General features: G+C 34.5%; 1 protein-coding gene across 2 annotated transcripts in view; it reads right to left on the bottom strand.

The window, feature by feature from the left end:
• The window catches only part of Spt20 (transcription factor Spt20 homolog), a 70,384-nt gene that overhangs the window by 44,791 nt on the left and 5,737 nt on the right, over positions 1-19,856 (bottom strand). For both annotated transcript variants that reach the window (XM_089087509.1, XM_089087510.1), the window contains exons 2-3: positions 7,782-7,902; positions 5,845-6,074 (exon numbers count right to left, since the gene is read on the bottom strand). In XM_089087509.1, the coding sequence (XP_088943635.1) occupies positions 5,845-6,074; positions 7,782-7,902 (351 nt within the window). The remainder of the gene's footprint in view (positions 1-5,844; positions 6,075-7,781; positions 7,903-19,856) is intronic.

Here is a 19,856-nt window from a genome sequence, read left to right as displayed (position 1 = left end):
GGAAGGGGTGTTGTTACCTTCCAATCACTTTCGACTATTAAAAAGGGCACAAGCCACTCCAATTTCCAATTGAATGAGCCCTTTCCGAAGTTTCTACGACAACTTCTTTGATACGAAGTGCCCTGGTCTAAAGGAAAAAAATAATAAATAATACATTGTGACAACATCGTTCTTATATTCCCCAAGGGTATAACTTAAAACCCTTGCCCTAAGGGATGTGGGAGAGTGTCCTCCTCAAAAACATAATTTCTATCCGGAAATCAACTACGCTGAACAAAATGGATATCTCAAAATTTTGATTGGATGTGTTTGGGGAAATGGTGGGCGTGGAAGGAGGGCTAGTTGCCCTTCAATAACTTTCGACTATTAAAAAGGGCACTAGCACTTTCAATTTCAAATTGAGTTAGCCCTTTTTGAAGTTTCTACAACATCACTTTCTATAAAACCTTATATCCCCCCAGGGCATAACTTACAACCCTTGCCCTGAGGGCTTTGGGGGAGTGTCCTCCTCAAAAACATAATTTTTATCTGGAAATCAACTACGCTGAACAAAATGCAATCTCAAAATTTTGATTGGATGTGTTACGGGAAATGGTGGGTGTGGAAGGGGTGTTGTTACCTTCCAATCACTTTTGACTATTAAAAAGGGCACAAGCCACTCCAATTTCCAATTGAATGAGCCCTTTTCGAAGTTTCTACGACTACTTCTTTGATACGAAGTGCCAATAATACATTGTGACAATATCGTTCTTATATTCCCCAAGGGTATAACTTAAAACCCTTGCCCTGAGGGATGATGTGGGAGAGTGTCCTCCTCAAAAACATAATTTCTATCCGGAAATCAACTACGCTGAACAAAATGGCTATCTCGAAATTCTGATTGGATGCATTTGTAAAAATGGTGAGCATCTAAGGAGTGTTAGTTGCCTTTAAATAACCTTCGACTGTTATAAAGTGCGCAAACCAGTCCAATTTCCAATCGGACGAGCCCTTTTCGAAGTTTCTACGACAACTACTTCGATACGAAGTGCCTTGGTATGGAAAAAGAAAACAAAAAATAAATAATACATTGTGCCAACATCGTTCTTTACTTAGGCAGCGCGATCGCGCTGCCTAAGATACATCTTCAGTGAATAATAGAAACAAAATTGCTAGAGAAAGGTATCGAACCATGCAAGAGCTTAAAAGTGAGAATTTGAACATTGACAATGATCATTTAACAGGTCTCTACATGAATGGCCGACGTGACAAAACATTGTCAACAGAACAGGAAGATGATAAATACAACCAAATAACAACTGTAGAGGAACATTATTCCTTGGTGAAAGAACCAGGATCTAGCTCCGTTGGTCATGTTACACCAGCTTCAGGATAAGCCTGGCCATAGCTGAAAGTATCTACCACTATATCACAGCAGAAGTGCCCGGAGGTTTAAACAATATTCTTCTGCTAGGGTGTGATGGAACAGTCATAAATACTGGCGTTCACAATGGGGTACTGTGTCGTCTTGAATTTGAAGATCGGGAGACCTGTGTAATGGGCTGTTTGTCAATTACATTTCAACGAATTACCTCTCCGCCACTTTTTCAAGCCCCTCGCTGGTCCCATTTCCGAACCCAGCTCCTACACTGGTTGCATTGAAAAATCTTTGAAGGCGTGTGAACTGCTTCCAGAGATAACATTTGAGCCAGTTAACTGCACCTTGCCATCAGATGATATATCCACTTTGAGTAAGGACTAGAAGTATCTGAGGGATATTGCTCTCACCTTTTACAAAGTAGTGGGTATTAGCTAATTTTATACTTGGTGCGCTGTGGAACTTCCAGGAATAGAGTCCAAGTTAGGGTAAGTAAAAGTGTTTTTATTTTTTTATTCTTCAAATGAAATTTTTGCTGGGTGAATGAAAATAGTAATCCTCAGATTTTAGTTTTTCTATATACATCTTCGAAAAAAAAATCTTACCATCAATTTGCATTGGCTACTGCTGTTACTTAGAAAAAATTGCTGGAAACTTTTGCCTTATAATTGCCCGTTACCGGATGCTGCCCAGCTGCCCAATAAAAATTGGATTTTTTCAGCTCATTACACAACAAAGCAAGTAAAATGCTTTGATCAAAAAGCACATCTTTCGATCGAGTGGACATGAAATCCGGCAGGTGTTACGAAATTTTACTCCTATCAGAGTCACGCTTAAAGTTTATGCTCCCTTTGAAATACACAATTGCATCCATTCATCTAATCAGAATTATGATTTTACTTGGACTTGTTCTCACAGAACGATCTAAACTGGCTTTTTAATCAGATGATTAAAAAAAATGTCCATTCCAATGATCTTTAAACAATTTTCAACACATTTTTCAATCTAAAGAAAATGCTGAACAATCTTTAAAAATCAAATTAAACTGAACCTTAGCTATCGGTTTATAGCAAAATTGTCATCTGTCATTGAAACATTTAAAGTCTACATACCAAAAATAACATACAATATCAAAAAGCTGCACAGCGAATATAATTCTTAAGAGAAGCTATAATCATTTCCAAAATAAAACAAGGTACCTTGTAATTTGTTTTAAAAATCTATTCAGACAGTGAAACAGATTCTCTGATGGATTTATATCCAGTATTTGCGTTTATTGAGACATATTGACTTAATATAAGGTAGGGAAGATGGTCAATAATGGGCCTAAGTATACTTCATTACCCTTAGCTGAGAGACTACCAAAAATGACTATATACACAGCATGATACTGCGATATTGTCAGACAGTACCATGTATCTAATAAAAGTTATTGTCATGCTCAAAACGAAACAATGCATCTATTGCATTTTTCAAAGGCGATCCACTGTTCACATTTGTAGATGCATTTTGGAGATGGTCACTATTGCACCACAATATATTTAATTGTATTTAGCTGAAATAATGCCTAGCACAACTGTATGCAGAATATACCCCTACTATAAGTAATTACACTCACAAAGAATTAGATTCTACTAGGAGTTTCCCAAACTAAGCTAACAGAAACTGCTGTTAAATTCTAAAACTACAAAAATTGTGTGGTTTTGTGTACAACAGAGGCATAACCCCTTTGTCATTCTGTAGCTGCCCCCGGCTCATTCACCAAATTTTAGCATGTATTAAATGATTGACTTTAAATTTACTTTAATTTCACATATCTAAAACCACCGGTGTTGTGCAAAGCAGGGACATGAGTAGCGCGTTGCCGTTACCCTTTTGTACCCTTTATGGTGCATTCATGATTTTGTATAAGATGGGTACATAGTTTAGGCATCCACCCACCACGAGTCAAGAGCTCTAGCTCAACTGGGTAATTGACCAGATATCGAACCGACTAGGTCACATAAACCCTAAATTTGAATCAGGAATTCAATTGGAATAGGGTTAATTCGATATCTAAAACCGCTTTAACATCCATAAAAAATTCATGTTTCATAGTCCTTCATCCTATTTCTATTTATATACACCTTAAATGTTATTTAAAATCATACAAAATAGTGCACTTATAAATGAAAAGATTAGAGATCCTTTTGTCACTTTTTTAGTCATCTGAAGAATATGCAACTAAAAGTCCTTAAATAATAATAATCACACAGTGAAACTATAGAGGGGATAAAAAAAAATTAGTGGGAAGGCTTACAACCTAGCCTCCTCCTAGTGACGCCATTAAATCCTTCAAGCCGGAATTGAACCAGCCAAATTTAAATTACAATTATCTCTACAGTTCACCGCTCTACGAGCAGAGCCGTCGAAAATACAACATTTAGAATATTCTATATTTATGTTGCTTGTTAATACGTGAATGATCCAACCATTAACTAAGGAATAAAAACAAGGTTTCCAAATTTGGAACAGGGGCGCTTATTGTGGAGAGGAAAATTTAGAAAACACATCTTTTTGCATTATGCAGGGCCAATTACTTTGCATGCTAAAAGATGTAAATCTATAGATGATTCCATTATTTACACAGGGGCAAGACGAACACACTACTCAATGCTATTTGTTATCTTCTCCTCAATTATTATAGCCGTTATTCGAAAATTCAATTTAAAGCCCTTAAACTGACCCCAAAGTGACATCTAATTCCTATCACTATTTGGCAATAATGGTGACAATAACTATAGCACCGTTACATTCCTTACTTTTGAAAATAGCACCACTTTTATTTTCAACCTTGTTTAGCATTGCGTAATTATAATTTTGTTGTGTTGTTGTTAATGATATGACAAAGGAAAAACTGACTGATTGAAATATAAATTTCAATCAATTCAAACTCAAAATATCGAATATTAGCCTAATCGTCTTAGCTGACAAAAAAACAACAAATTGTCGAGTAGAAGAGTAGAGTAGAATATTTTTATTTATAACACATATATAAATGTCTGCTATACAATTGAAGCAAATGCCAATGTGATCTGGCTTGAAACAGCATACTATCTTTCTGAAACAGCAGAAACATACTATGTTTCAATAGTATGAAATACTATTATATTACAATAGTATGCAGTATGCAGTAGAAATACAATATTACAATAGTATGAAATAGTATAAGTATGAAACAAACTATCTGACTTGAAACAGCATACTATCTTTCAAATTTTGGATTAGATGTTCTTAATTTTTACTTTTTTTTTAATTTTTAATTTCTGCTTTTAATTAGAGCAGCTGAAGTTGTCTCGACGTCACGAGCAAGGTACAAAATTCCTCAGCAACACAAGCTGCAAACAGGAAATAGAAAACAGCCACTAGTGTGCAAAAAGCTGTGGCGAATCTGTCTTTTATGCTTGTAACCTCAAACTAGGTGCCACAATATGAGCAAAGCTTAAAACGACCGAAACTTAATATTCTTTTGCTCTTACCCCCTTCCACTAAAAATAATAATACTTACCGCATATTGTTAACAATAATGAATCAAATTAACATTCTTCTTTTTCACTGATACTTTCTTAAAGACCTTGTTTAAAGCCCAAATTCTTCTGAAAAAAAAAATCCAGCAAATGAGAGATTATTCTGCCCAGCAAAGGCAGACACATGTCAAACACCCCAGAGGAATCAAAGGATTTTCTCTAACTTGGGGTTAAAAGAAGAATACAGAAAAAAATTGATTTTAGAGTCATGCTTTTAAGTTCTCCATGATAGGAGTTTTAAAGCTTAATCTTAGTTGAGAGGCAGGGGTCTTCCTACTTTCCTCAATTTTTCAAAAATATAGCTGGGGTAGAATACAACCCTCCCCCCCCCCCCTCTATAGAAAGTAACCTTTAGAGCAACCCCAGAGATCCCAAAAATGGTTGATGTACTCCCAGTGATCTCAATCTTAAAGCATAAACAACAGCGTTTTTGTTGAATAAGTTACAGCTCTTAACTCTTAAATTCACTGAGGAAAAATTTTCAACTTCATTGGTTGGGAGAAGGAAGGGCAGAACTGATAATGTTACTTAATATAAAATTTTGCTGGCATTTCTATAAAGATGAAGCAATGGTGAGGCTTTCTGAAAACAAGAATGAAGATTTTATCTGGAATAATTTTCATCAATACCTCCATAATGCACAGGAGTGCTGTGCATTATATTTACATATATATATATATATATATATATATATATATATATATATATATATATATATATATATATATATATATATATATATATATATATATATATATATATATATATATATATATATATATATATATATATATATATATATATATATATATATATATATATATATATATATATATATATATATATATATATATGTATATATATATGCAATCAGCAACCATAGGGTTAACCTGAATTCAAAACTTAGATTACATACACTACCTGAAGAGTAGGTTTCAGAACAACAAATTCTTTAGGACATGTACTAATGTTGGGATTCTCTCGACAATCTCGGAGTTCTGCATGTAATACACCAGATGAAAAGAGATTGATTCCTAACTCATCTAAGATATCCAATATCATAAAAGGCAGTTCTCTATTGTCAATACACTCGAGAAACTCATACTCATCATATGGAATGAGACCAGTGTCAAAATTGAAGCCAAGGTGATCTAAAAAAAATAAATTACAGTAAGGATGAAACAATAAGATCGAGTTAAAAGGTTAAGGCCTGCTACAAATAAAAAAAGCACTTTCAACACTTATGTTTTGAGGACTTCTCTAAAAAGGTACACGTTAAATAACTAAAATTCATTCTTAGAGTTACCAAGATAAGGCTCTTATTTAAATTAGGTTAAACAGTATTATTTAATGCATGATTTGTAAAGAAATACAGAAAATGTACTGTCACTTTATATTAACAATGACTTATTGGTAAATGGCTAGCATATTTTTGATTCGGTTTGTCACAGCCAACTATGGTATTCTCTTACCCAGCTTGGAGTGAATTCATCTGTTATATGTGTCCTTTGTTTTTGGTATGCAAATTCATATGCTCGACTTCGGTCAGGAGAGATCTTTTTTGGTAATATTCCAATTTGGTCTGGGCTTAGGCAGGGAGGGGTTCTGTCACCATACCTTTTTAATGCTTGTCTATACCCTGTGCTTTCTCATATTTTTCTGTCGTGTTTTACAGGTCTAACTAATTTATCTTATATTGCTTATGCAGATGATTTATTACTTATTAGCCGTTCAAAATTCACCCTAGCTAAGTCTACCCAGTTCGTTTCTAAGCTTTTAGAAAAAATTGGCCTCGTGTTTAATGCTGAAAAATGTGAATATTTAGTTTTCAATGCTAAAAACCCAAGCAGTGATTTAAGTTGTAGTTCTTTTTCAGTTAAGCTGGCTCCTGCGTTGCGTTGGCTCGGGATTAGTATCTGCTCTTCTATTTCAGCTATCCGTGCTGGTGCACTTGCAGATATTAAGAATAAGCTTAAAGCAGGTTATGCTAAAATTGTCCCAAATCGCGGCCGACATTCTCGTAAGGCATTGGCTAAACTCTATTCTACGTATTGTGACCATTCCATTCTTTTTCTATCAAGTTTGCGCCCATTTTTTAATAATAATGATATGCAGGATATTAGAGTTTTTTATTTCCGTTATTGTAAATATCTTTTGTATTTGCCTCGTTGGTATAGAAACCGTAAGATTACTCGAATGTTTAATGTAACTGATATATTGACGTCATTAATAAGTTGGGCTCCAAGTTAAAAGATGAGGCCTGCAAGCGGTTGGGTCCTTTTCATCCTCTTGTGCGATTGTTTTGATTTGTATTTGTAGTTTTTATATTGATATTGTTTTGCATGTGTTTTGTTTTTGTATGTCTTTACTTTTTATTTTCTTTTGTTACTCCACTTCTCTTATAATTGTTAGTGGGTCAAAAATAAATTATTATTATTATTATTATACCCCCCCCCCCCCAAAAAAAAAAAAATAATAATAATAATTCTACCCTTCAGATTACTGCTTTTTTCAGGTTGAGTGAAAGTCAATAGAAATGTTTACAAATACCACAAAATATTTTTTCTGGATTTTTGTTTTTATAGCAAGAATTCTTGAAAGTCAATTCTATACTTAAGCATGAACGTTAGGATGCTTAGGGTTTACATAAAGAACCCAAATTTGAAAAAATCGAAAGATCACAGCCTAAACTACAAATTTCTTACTACGACCTTTTGGAAAACTATGTAGCTCATATTTCATATTTGATATTAGTAAGCTCAATAATGTTTTAATGATGTCAAAAATTTTGTAATTTTTCATTTTTTCTGTAAACTTATTAATTTAAAAATACTAAAAGAAATTAAGGATAAATTTACCTTTGGAATAGATACTAACACTGTAGCCTTCATTGGGAGGGTGCAATGTAACAATGATCCGACTGAAATCAAGATTACCAGTGTCACATGTTGAATGATTGTACCCTCGATATGAATCTACCTAAAAATGCAAAGTTTTCTCTTTATCAATTAATACAAGTTAAACTATCAATACTCTGATATTTTTCTCAGACTCTTCATAGTCCCTTATTTTTATTTCTAGTCTTTTTATTATCAAGCATAAATGTTCATATTCACAGGTGACAACCATACATTTTGTCAAACATCAGAGAATCTGGAAGCTAAGAAATAATAGCTATCACTACAACCAAAATTTAGAGTTCTAATAGAGTTTGTCATTTAATATATTGTCAAAAATTGCATTTTATTTTATATAACCATATCCGAGAAAAACAAAGATGCTAGTACTATTTTAACTTTTAGTAACTACTTGCTGCTGTTTGTTATTTACTAGGTTTCAGCTATATCTACAAACCCAATTAAACTTACATAATCCCCATTTATAACAAACCATACCAATCCTTTATGTATCTGTTTCAAAAATTATTTTTTAAATACAAAAAGTTTTTAAATACATCAATTTCCTTTAAAATGAGTTATTAAACAGCTTTCTATGATGTTCCAGTGCCCCATTAGCTGCAGAGGGGAAAAAAACAGAAGAAAACAAATGCTGTCACTTCAGAATTTTGAAATACTACTATTACTAACATCTCGCCACAGCACCAAGCCGCCTGAGGCCAACATAGCCATGCATGCTCCTCCTCCATCCCAGTCTATTCAAAGCCTCCCTTTTTACACCCTTCCAGGAAGTTCTCATTTCTTTTAAATCTTTCTTTATGAAGTCCTCCCACCAATGACAAGGACAACCTGCTTTCCATTTAGCCCTAGACAGTTGGTCAAAAAGGACAATCTTTGGCAATATGTCATCCATCATCTGCACAATATGCCCTAGCCATCTCAACCTTTCTTTCATTAAAGCCCTAGAAAGAGGGATGGAACCTAATTTTTTGTACAGCCTGCTGTTTGAAATATGGTCAGTCAGCCAGGTTCCCAGAACAACCCATGGGCAATTTCTCTGGAAAACATCTAGCAAATTTTCATCTGCTTTTTGGAGTGCCCATGCTTCAGAGCCATACTTAACCACTGTCATCACTGTAGCTTCTATTATTCTAATCTTGGTTTGCAGATCTTGGTTTGCATAATTTTAAAGTTCAAGCAAATTTTCTTGTGTTCCAAGCCAATGAATTTTCTTTGTAATTGAATCTAAGGAGCAGTAAGTTTCCTATATAAGCGTTTCAAACAAGCAGGGCCGTATCCAGGATTTTTGTTCAGGGGGGGGGGTTTGCTAATTTTTGACTTTTTTTGGGGGGGGGGGGGTTACTAATTTTTGACTCAGTTTTCGACTAATTTTACTGATTTTTACCTGGATTTTACTAATTTTCGACTTATTTTCGAGTCGGTCAAAAATTTTGGGGGGGGGGTTCAAACCGGGTTAAACCCCCCCCCCCCTGGATACGGCCTTGCAAACAAGGCAATTCTAATAGTATACTTTGTGTTTTGATCTGACTCTTTTTTTAGCAGTTATGGGTATACTGTATTTCTTAGTATGGGATGTGATTGTCTCTTTTAGGTTGCTACCTACTGCTGCAAACAGAATATAGAAGTTTTAGAAAAGACAATTCTGATAGTTTACTTTGTGTTTCTATCTGACACTTTTTTTTAGGAGTTATGGGCTATTTTATTTTTAAATATGGTATGCAATTGTCTCTTATTAGGTTGCCAGTTACCACTGCAACTCAGATTCATCAATATCTGAAGTTGCTCTTTATACTAAACATTTCAGTTAGTATAGGCTATAGTTTGTTCTTTATTATAATTGCATAATCAACATTTATAATAAACTATATCAATTCCTTATGTAATCATTAGGCAGTTTTTTTCAAACACTTTTTTCAACTTTTGGTTACTATGGACTGTGGTTTGCCTCTTATTAGGTTGCAGCAACTGCTGTTACCATGATAAACTTACATAAACACCATTTATAGAGAGCTATAGACTGATCCTTTAGGTAAACCCCGATTACAAACAGGAAAAAGCCTATAGCTTTTTCTTCTTTGGAATAGTAAAAGACAAACCTCAAAGAATCAGGCAGCTAACTAAGTCCAATATATACAATTTGCATATTAGTCCAATATAATTTGCGCTTTACTGAAAAAAAATTAATCTTTTCACTTTTATAACTTTAATAAATCAAATAATATTAACATTTTGATTACTAAATGTCAGTATATGTACATTAAACTGACAATACACATTCATTTTTTTTCAGTAAAGTGCACATTATGTTCTGGCCTTGGGAAGGCATAGGGGTTTTGAGCCCTACTCATGTTAATCTCTGCTCGTTTTAGTTTGACTTGGTTATTTATTGTAATTTCTGTTCGTTTTGGGTTTCATTTATTTATTGATGCTGATTTGTGGTAGTTTCATGCTTGGTAGATTATTTGATTTTATTTTTGCTCATTTTTGGTTTAATTGAGTTCTTAGCTTTTCTTTGAAAAACTTATTTTGTGGAAAGTTTTTTTTTATTAATTTCTATTTGTTCTATATTGCCATAGTCTTTTTAGGGAAAAAGAAAATAATACTTCAAATCTTTTCATTTTTTTAAGACTTTATAGTTTGGCCTGCTATTTGTATGCTGGAGAAAAATTTTCAGCAATTTTTAACAACACACACCCTTTTAAAAATCTGGACGCAAATAGTAGTGTTTAATTTAGTATCATACCTCCTCTAGTCATGGGCACCCATAAGGGGGGGGGGAGCCCCCCCTGGCTGAATGATGGTGTCATATATTTTTATTAATTTAAAAAACTTTCCACGAAACTAGTTTTCAAGAAAAAGTAAAGAGCTCTAATAAGCCAATAATGGGAAGAAATAAAGTAAAATAACCTTACAACCGTAAAAATACCATAAGTAACTCTCATCAATTAAATGAAGCTCAATAGGAACTGAAAGTATGATAACTTGTCGAGTAAAACTCAAAACGAGCAAAAATTAACATTACTAGGGCTGACAACCCCCATGCCTTCTCAAGACCAGAACATAGCTTAGGCTTTACTGAAAAAAATGACCCTGGATTGTCAGTTTAATATACTGATATTCATTAAAATAAAAAATGAGTCATTCAATGGAAGAAATGAATTTTTAGTAATCGAATTTAAAATGGATTGAAGCACTTTGGTAATGTCTGATGCACTTTTGATGCTCAAAAAGGGCTAAATACTATCAACTGAATCACAACAGCAACCTTATAAGAAAATCGAAATATATTTTCTTGTGATTATTATCGCTTCTAATCAGCAGTTGTACCAAACCTATCCTGCTCAAGTCATCCTCAGGGCTATACTGTGGTATTTATCCTGCCCATAGTATAGTGCAGACAGTTTGATATCATCTATTTTGCCTTCTTGTTTTAGTTTTATATTTGTGTTTAAATCTTTTTCCAATAGGCAATGTTTAGAAGTACTCCAAAAAAAAAAGTAACCCCAGATACCAAATCAAATTCAAAAGTGAAAGATACCCATCCTGGCTGGTCAAGCACATTATCTGAAAGTTCTAATGATAGCTCCAATTCGGAGAATATGACAATGGTAGCTGTAGATCCTAATGCAACCATAAATGATGATAATGGGTTTCAAGAGGTCCTCTCTAGAAGCTCTAAAAAAAGGAAAAAAATCTCCCCAATTAAAAGCATTTCCCCTCTCCCTGCCCAAGATCCTCCCTCCAAAAACTTAGGATTTTACCTTAAAATTACTCCCACTACTTCCTTTGAAATAAAAATGACCACTGCAATAAGAGTTGCAATTTTTAAATTGCTAAAATCAATGTTCTCTCTTAACATTAACCGTGATGGATCTTTGCTAATAGCTGTAGAAGATCAGAAATCAGCAGATACAATAATTAACCTAAAATCCCTTCTGAATACCCCAATTATTGCATCTAATTGGATTCCAAAACAATCACAAACAAAAATTGTAGTTTATAATGTTCCCACAGAGATATCTACTCAGGAGTTAAAAGAAGGCCTCTCAGATAGGGCTGGAAACACAATCCCTGTTGAGGATGTTACCCAACTTGGAAAACCTAACTCCAATGGCCTAAAAACTAGTAGATCCTTCTTATTCACACTGAATGATAAAATTGATATCCCAGAAAAATTATTCCTATTTGGGCAAATCAAACCACACAAGGAATACAAACCTAAGCCTATCCAGTGTCAGAAGTGTTTCAAACTGGGACACACGACAAACAAATGCAATTAAATTCTCCAAGAGTGTAGTAATTGTAAATCTTTCCATCCTAAAGAGCTGACAACTTGCAACAACACTCAGCCTACATGCATCAATTGCAAAGGCCCACATGAATCTACAAATAAATCATTATGCCCTGCATACAAAAAAAGAGCTCTAACACTCCAAATATCAACAGAGAAGGCCATCCCATACCCCTTTGCAGCAATGGAAGCAAATGCTGCCCAACAATACCAAATAAAGCCTGTAATGAAACCAACCAAAACCCCCAAGTCAAATGCCCCCAATGCATCAAGCACTCCTTATAAAACACCATCTTCTAAGCCCCCTAGCTCAAATCCCTATCAGAAGGAATCACCAAGCCAACAAGCCTCCTTGTCCGGTGAGATGAGGTCAGCCTGGCCCCCCACCCAAGATGAAACGAACCAGAAACACTACCAGGAATCAATCCCTTAACCAACAAACAGGATGCACAACCAAAAATGCAATCCCCAAATATATGCTTATTGATTCTGAACTGTAATGCAGTTCAGGCCATGAACATGCATCAACTACAGAAAACAAAAATTATTTCAGAATTGGCAAAAATCTATATCCCAGATGATATGCTCATTCAAGCAAAAAAATATCTTGCTTTACTTTTAACAAAGCTGAACATTGATACACACTCATATGAAGAATAAATCAACAACACAACATATATCAATACTCCAATGGAATGTAAGATCACTCACTGAAAATAAGCTAAATGAACTAATATCATTTATGCATAATAATTCCATTAGTATTGCTTGCCTCCAGGAAACTCATTTAACCAAAAATCAACAAATTAAGTCTCCAGGATATTCTATCCTGAGAAAGGATAGCTCATCAGAGAGGCCAGGAGGCGGTGTAGCTTTATTAGTTAATAATAATATAAAATTCTGTGGCATCAATTTTCCAGATTTTGCAAATGATGTTATTGGTATCAGTGTTTGGCTGAATAATTTAAAAACCTACATAATAAGCTTTTATAACCCTAATGGCCAAACTACAGATGCCAAGGATTTCTTTAATTATATAAATAATTCTAATATGTTAAAAAATATCATTATTTGTGGTGATTTCAATGCCCACAGCCTTTTGTGGGGGAATAAACCAGCAAATAAAGCTGCTAAATTCATTGAGCATATGACTTCAAATAATAATGAATTAGCTGTTGCTACCCCTCCAAACCTGAACACATATTTCAACCCCAAAAGTGGCAGATTCTCCACAATTGACCTACAAATTGTGTCATTAAATTTTTTGAACAAAATTTACATAAATAAAATTGATAGTCTATGTACTGACCACTTTGCTATAGTTTGCTCTCTAAATGAACCTGCTGAAACTTTATCTCATACATCCAAATATATCAACACTAAAGCAGATTTGTCTATGTTCCAAATTAAGCTAAATGATGAAATTACAAGTTTCACCCAAAGTTCATGCATTTCTAACACAACAGTTGACAAACATGCTGAAGCCTTGACATCTCTACTAATAAATACAGCTAATCATGCTATCCCCAAGACAACACCTAACAAAACATTCCCTAAACAAATTCCTAAGGCATGATGGACAAATGAGTGCCTAAATAAATGGAGAATAAAAAAGGCAGCTAGGACAGAATTCATAAGAAAACCATCACCTAATACATATTTAAAAAAATTACAAGCAGAACCTAAACTAAAAATAATCATAACAGATGCTAAATATATAATCTGGAATAATTCCACAAATAATTTCTCCAGTGTAACATGTGAGCAGATGATACATTAATTAACAAGCTATATCTGTGGGGAAAATACTTTCTCCAACCCATTCATGTATGAGCTTATACATAATAATACCCATTATGACAATGATAATGAAAAGGCTAACCTATTTGCAACTCTTTTTGTTAATAAGCTAACATCAAATAATCAAAGCAAACTGTCCACAATTCCCATGAGCCCAAGTTACCAACCACGCCTAGGATCCGAGTACATAACCAATCCAGGAATTGAATAATGCAATACATCAGATTAGGACCAAAACTAGCAGCAGCTATGACAATATACACCCAACATGGATAAAGAATCTCACACCTTCATACAAACAAGAACTGCTAAATTGTTATAATCACGCTTGGGCATCTTCTAGGTTCCCCAATATATAGAAATGTTCGTCCCTCATACCAATCCTAAACAAAAATAAACCAAAATATAACCCTGAGTCTTATAGGCCCATAATGATTACACCTGTGATGGGGAAAATAATGGAGAAAATGATTGATCACAGACTTTTCTGGTTTGTTAAAAAAAAAATATGATCCCACACACTCAAACTGGATTCAGGAAATACCACTCTTGAACAGATGCTTTCATTTTGCTAACAAATGCAATAAACGAATCTTTCTCAAAAAATTATATCCTAGTGGCAGCTTTCCTAGATTTTGAAGGGGCATATGACTATGTGAACCACCAAATCCTTTTAAATAAACTTGCAAACCTTGGAGTACCCCTAAGCTAGTATCATTTATTAAATCCTTCATAGAAGTGCAAATTTTCATTGTTTGTGTTGGTTCAGCCTCTTCACCCCAAAAGACAATATCCAAAGGCCTACCACAGGGAGCAGTCCTCAGTTGCCTCCTATTTGTCCTATATCTCTGGGACATGAACCTACCCCACACAAATCTACAATATGCTGATGATCTGGTGCTAAGGTCATCTGGCAACACCTTTCAGATAGCACAGTCAAATCTGCAAAAGTCACTTTTCCAGTTTGAAAATTTCTCTCAACCTTCAGATTTACCCATTGCACCCACCAAGTCAAAAATAATCCAATTTCACCGGAAGCGAAACCAAGTTAGTGCAAAACTAACTCTAAATAAAACAACTATTCCAGAAGATAATTATATTAATTACCTAGGTCTCATGCTTGACCAAAAACTTAATTTCCACCTCCACATTTCAAACACAATAAAAAAAATGCTATAGAAAAGCAAATATACTAAAAAGACTTCTTTCCACACCCTGGGGTTGTATAGAGAAAACCTTACTCCAGTTTTATAAATCACATATAAGACCCCATATTGACTATGGGCTCATTGTCTATGGTGCATGTGCAAAGACCCAGATGCAAAAAATTGAAACAACACAAAATGATATAATACGTCTCATATTTGGTCTTAGGAAACCCACAAGCACCAAGTTTCTGCTTATGGAGAGTGGATTAACAACAATAAGGGAGAGACGTAGCTTTCTCTTGATAAAACATCTTACAAAAATTGAATCAAATAGCTCACACACATTACATAATTGGTTAAGAAATCCAGCCATGTATAGAGGTATTGCAGATGAGTATGCCAATATTCAAAAGAAGTTCCCTGTACCAGCAAAGTCTATTGCACCTACTTTCCCCCAATCCCCTCCATGGAATTGGTCATTTCCCATAATAAATACTGAATTTTCAAAATGGAATAAAGATTTAACCCCCATTGCTTTTGTTCAGAAAAAAATTGCAGAACTTAATACAATTACTTATAAAAATCACTTCCAAATATTTGTTGATGGGTCAAAAATGAATGAGAAGGTTGCAAGTGGTGTTTTCCTTCCTCACCTGAAAATTGCAATGGGCGAGAGATTATTTAATAATTTATCTATAATGTCTGCTGAGTTAAATGCCATAATCATGGCATTAGAACACCTTAAGCAAAACCAATCTTTGATTGAAAATTCGAATAATATTATCATTTATTCCGACTCTTTATCAAGCCTTGAGTTGCTGGCCTCAGCTCCTCAATATAAGTTGGACATTGACACTTATCATTGTCTCAGTATTATTGATAATCTTGCTTCAAGTGGCATAAAAACTTATTTTCAGTACATTCCTAGCCACTCTGGCATAAGTGGTAATCATCAGGTTGATGAAATAGCAAAAAATGCTATAAATATTGACCAGCCGAGTGGGAGAACAATACCAATTAGAGATATTTACCGATGGAGGCTATCAGATATTAATTTTAATAAGATTAATCCTATCCTGTCCCCCTTTCCCAATAAGTATCTTTCTAAAATTTATCATAGAATTCGTTCTGGAACAAATGGACTAAATTTCCTTGCATTCTCATATAAGCTTTCTAATTCAAGTGGTTCAATTCCCCTGTCCCCTCTTTGCAGGCATTGTAATATGAATAATGAAACAATTGACCATTGCCTATTTGAATGTAATATGCTGACCTCTGCACAACATACCTTGCTTTCTAAACTGTTAAAATACTTCAAACACCACAAAATCCCACTATCAGCCAAGAGCCTAGCCAACTATACCTGCACACAGAGTATAGAAATCGACATCTATCAACTTATATTTGAACTCCTAGAGTCAAAAGATCTGCTGAAAGATCTGAATATATCTAATAAATATGAGGCAATCAAGCCAGTAGCTCTGTAGCCCACAGAGTGAAGCAAAAGGAAAAGGGCTAAATAGTTTTACTGAAAAGCCCGCCTGCTGTTAAATAGAAGAAGAAGAAGAAGGATTGATAAGAAAATTAAAATATAAAGCAAAAGGAAAAGGGCTAAATAGTTTTACTGAAAAGCCCGCCTGCTGTTAAATAGAAGAAGAAGAAGAATATATTTTCTTGTGAATTATTATCGTGAATTATAATTATTATCAACAACAACAGCAACCGTACAAGAAAATCGAAATATATTTTCTTGATTATTATCGCTTCTAATCAGTAGTTGTACCAAACCTATCCTGCTCAAGTCATCCTCAGGGCTATACTGTGGTGTTTATCCTTCCCATAGTATAGTGCAGACGGTTTGATATCATCTATTTTCCCTTCTTGTTTTAGATTTATATTTTTGTCTAAAGCTTTTTCCAACAGGTAATGTTCAGAAGTCCTCCAAAAAAAAAACGTCCCCCCAGATCCCACTTCAAAATCCATAGTGAAAGATACCCATCCTAGCTGGTCAAGCAAAGTATCCGAAAGTTCTAATTATGGCTCCGATTCGGAGAATAGGACAATGATAACTGTAGGTCCTAATGCAACCATAAATGATGATAATGGGTTTCAAGAGGTCCTCTCTAGAAGCTCTAAAAAAAGGAAGAAAATCTCCCCAATTAAAAGCATTTCCCCTCTCCCTGCCCAAGATCCTTCCTCCAAAAACTTACGAATTTACCTTAAAATTACTCCCACTACCCCCTTTGAAATAAAAATGATCACTGCCATAAGAGTTGCAATTTTTAAACTGCTTAAGTCAATGTTCTCTCTTAACATTAACCGTGATGGATCTCTGCTTATAGCTGTAGAAGATCAGAAATCAGCAGATACAATAATTAACCTTAAATCCCTTCTGAATATCCCAATTATTGCATCTAATTGGAACCCAAAACAATCACCAACAAAAATTGTAGTTTACAATGTTCCCCCAGAGATATCTACTCAGGAGTTAAAAGAAGGCCTCTCAGATAGGGCTGGAAACACAATCCCAGTTGAGGATGTTACCCAACTTGGAAAACCTAACTCTACTGGCCTAAAAACTAGTAGATCCTTCTTATTCACACTAAGGGTTGATATCCCAGAAAAATTATTCCTATTTGGGCAAATCAAACCACACAAGGAATACAAACCTAAGCCTATTCAGTGTCAGAAGTGTTTCAAACTGGGACACACGACAAACAAATGCAATGAAATTCTCCAAGAGTGTAGTAATTGTAAATCTTTCCATCCTAAAGAGCTGACAACTTGCAAAAACACCCAGCCTACATGCATCAATTGCAAAGGTCCACATGAATCTACAAATAAATCATTATGCCCTGCATACAAGAAAAGAGCTCTAACACTCCAAATATCAACAGAGAAGGCCATCCCATACCCCTTTGCAGCAATGGAAGCAAATGCTGCCCAACAATACCAAATAAAGCCTGTAATGAAACCAACCAAAACCCCCAAGTCAATTGCCCCAAATGCATCAAGCACCCCATATAAAACAACATCTTCTAAGCCCTCTAGCTCAAATCCCTATCAGAAGGAATCACCAAGCCAGCAAGCCTTGTTTTCCGGTGAGATGAGGCCAGCCTGGTCCTCCCTCCCAAGAAGAAACAAACCAGAAACACTACCTGGAATCAATCCCTTAACCAACAAACAGGATGCACTACCAAAAATGCAATCCCCAAATATATGCTTATTCATTCTAAACTGTAATGCAGTTCAGGCCATGAACATACATCAACTACAGAAAATAAAAATTATTTCAGAATTGGCAAAAATCTACATCCCATATGATATGCTCATTCAAGCAAAAAAACATCTTGCTTTACTTTTAACAAAGCTGAACATTGATACACAGTCATATGAAGAATAAATCAACAACACAACATTTATCAATACTCCAATGGAATGTAAGATCACTCACAGAAAATAAGCTAAATGAACTAATATCATTTATGAATAATAATGCCATTAATATTGCTTGCCTCCAGGAAACTCATTTAACCCAAAATCAACAAATTAAGTCTCTGGGATACACTATCCTGAGAAAGGATAGATATTCAGAGAGAAAAGGAGGTGGTGTAGCTTTATTAGTTAATAATAATATAAAATTTTGTGGCATCAATTTTCCAAATTTTGAAAATGATGTTGATGTAATTGGTATAAGTGTTTGGCTGAATAATTTAAAAACCTACATAATAAGCTTTTATAACCCTAATGGCCAAACTTCAGATGCCAAGGATTTCTTTAATTATATAAATAATTCTAATATGATAAAAAACATCATTATTTGTGGTGATTTCAATGCCCACAGCCTTTTGTGGGGGAATAAACCAGCAAATAAAGCTGGTAAATTTATTGAGCATATGATTTCAAATAATAATGAATTAGCTGTTGCTACCCCTCCAAACCTAAATACATATTTTAACCCCAAAAGTGCCAAATTCTCCACAATTGACCTACAAATTGTATCTTTAAATTTTTTGAACAAAATTTACATAAATAAAATTGATAGTCTGTGTACAGACCACTTTGCTATAGTTTGCTCCCTAAATGAACCTGCTGAAACTTTTTCTCATACTTCCAAATATATCAACACTAAAGCAAATTGGTCTATTTTCCAAAATAAGCTAACTGATGAAATTACAAGTTTCACCCAAAGTTCATGCATTTCTAACACAACAGTTGACACACATGCTGAAGCCTTGACATCTTTACTAATAAATACAGCTAATCATGCTATCCCCAGGACAACACCTAAGAAAACATTCCCTAAACAAATTCCTAAAGCATGGTGGACAAAAGCATGGTGGACATAAATGGAGAATAAAAAAGACAGCTAAGAGAGCACTCATAAAAAAACCAACACCTACTACATATATAAAAAAATTACAAGCAGAATATAATCTAAAAAAGACTATCATAGATTCTAAATATAAATACTGGAATAATTTTGGAAATAATCTCTCCAGAGAAACGCGTGAGCCAATTATACATTAAGTCATAAGCCACATCTGTGGGAAAAGACTTCTCCCAACCCACTCCTGTATGAGCTTATACATAATAATACCCATTATGACAATGATATTGAAAAGGCTAACCTATTTGCAACTCTTTTTGTTAATAAGCTAACATCAAACAATCAAAGCAATCTGTCCACAATTCCTATGAACCCTAGTTACCAACCACGCCCAGGATCCGAGTACATAACTAATCCATTTTCAATCCAGGAATTGAATAATGCAA

The sequence above is a fragment of the Artemia sp. Qi Xiang Cuo genome, chromosome 4 (assembly GCF_049724085.1).
Source record: "Artemia sp. Qi Xiang Cuo chromosome 4, ASM4972408v1, whole genome shotgun sequence".
Lineage (NCBI taxonomy): Eukaryota > Metazoa > Arthropoda > Branchiopoda > Anostraca > Artemiidae > Artemia > Artemia sp. Qi Xiang Cuo.
This window is presented reverse-complemented; position numbering and strand designations above follow the sequence as displayed.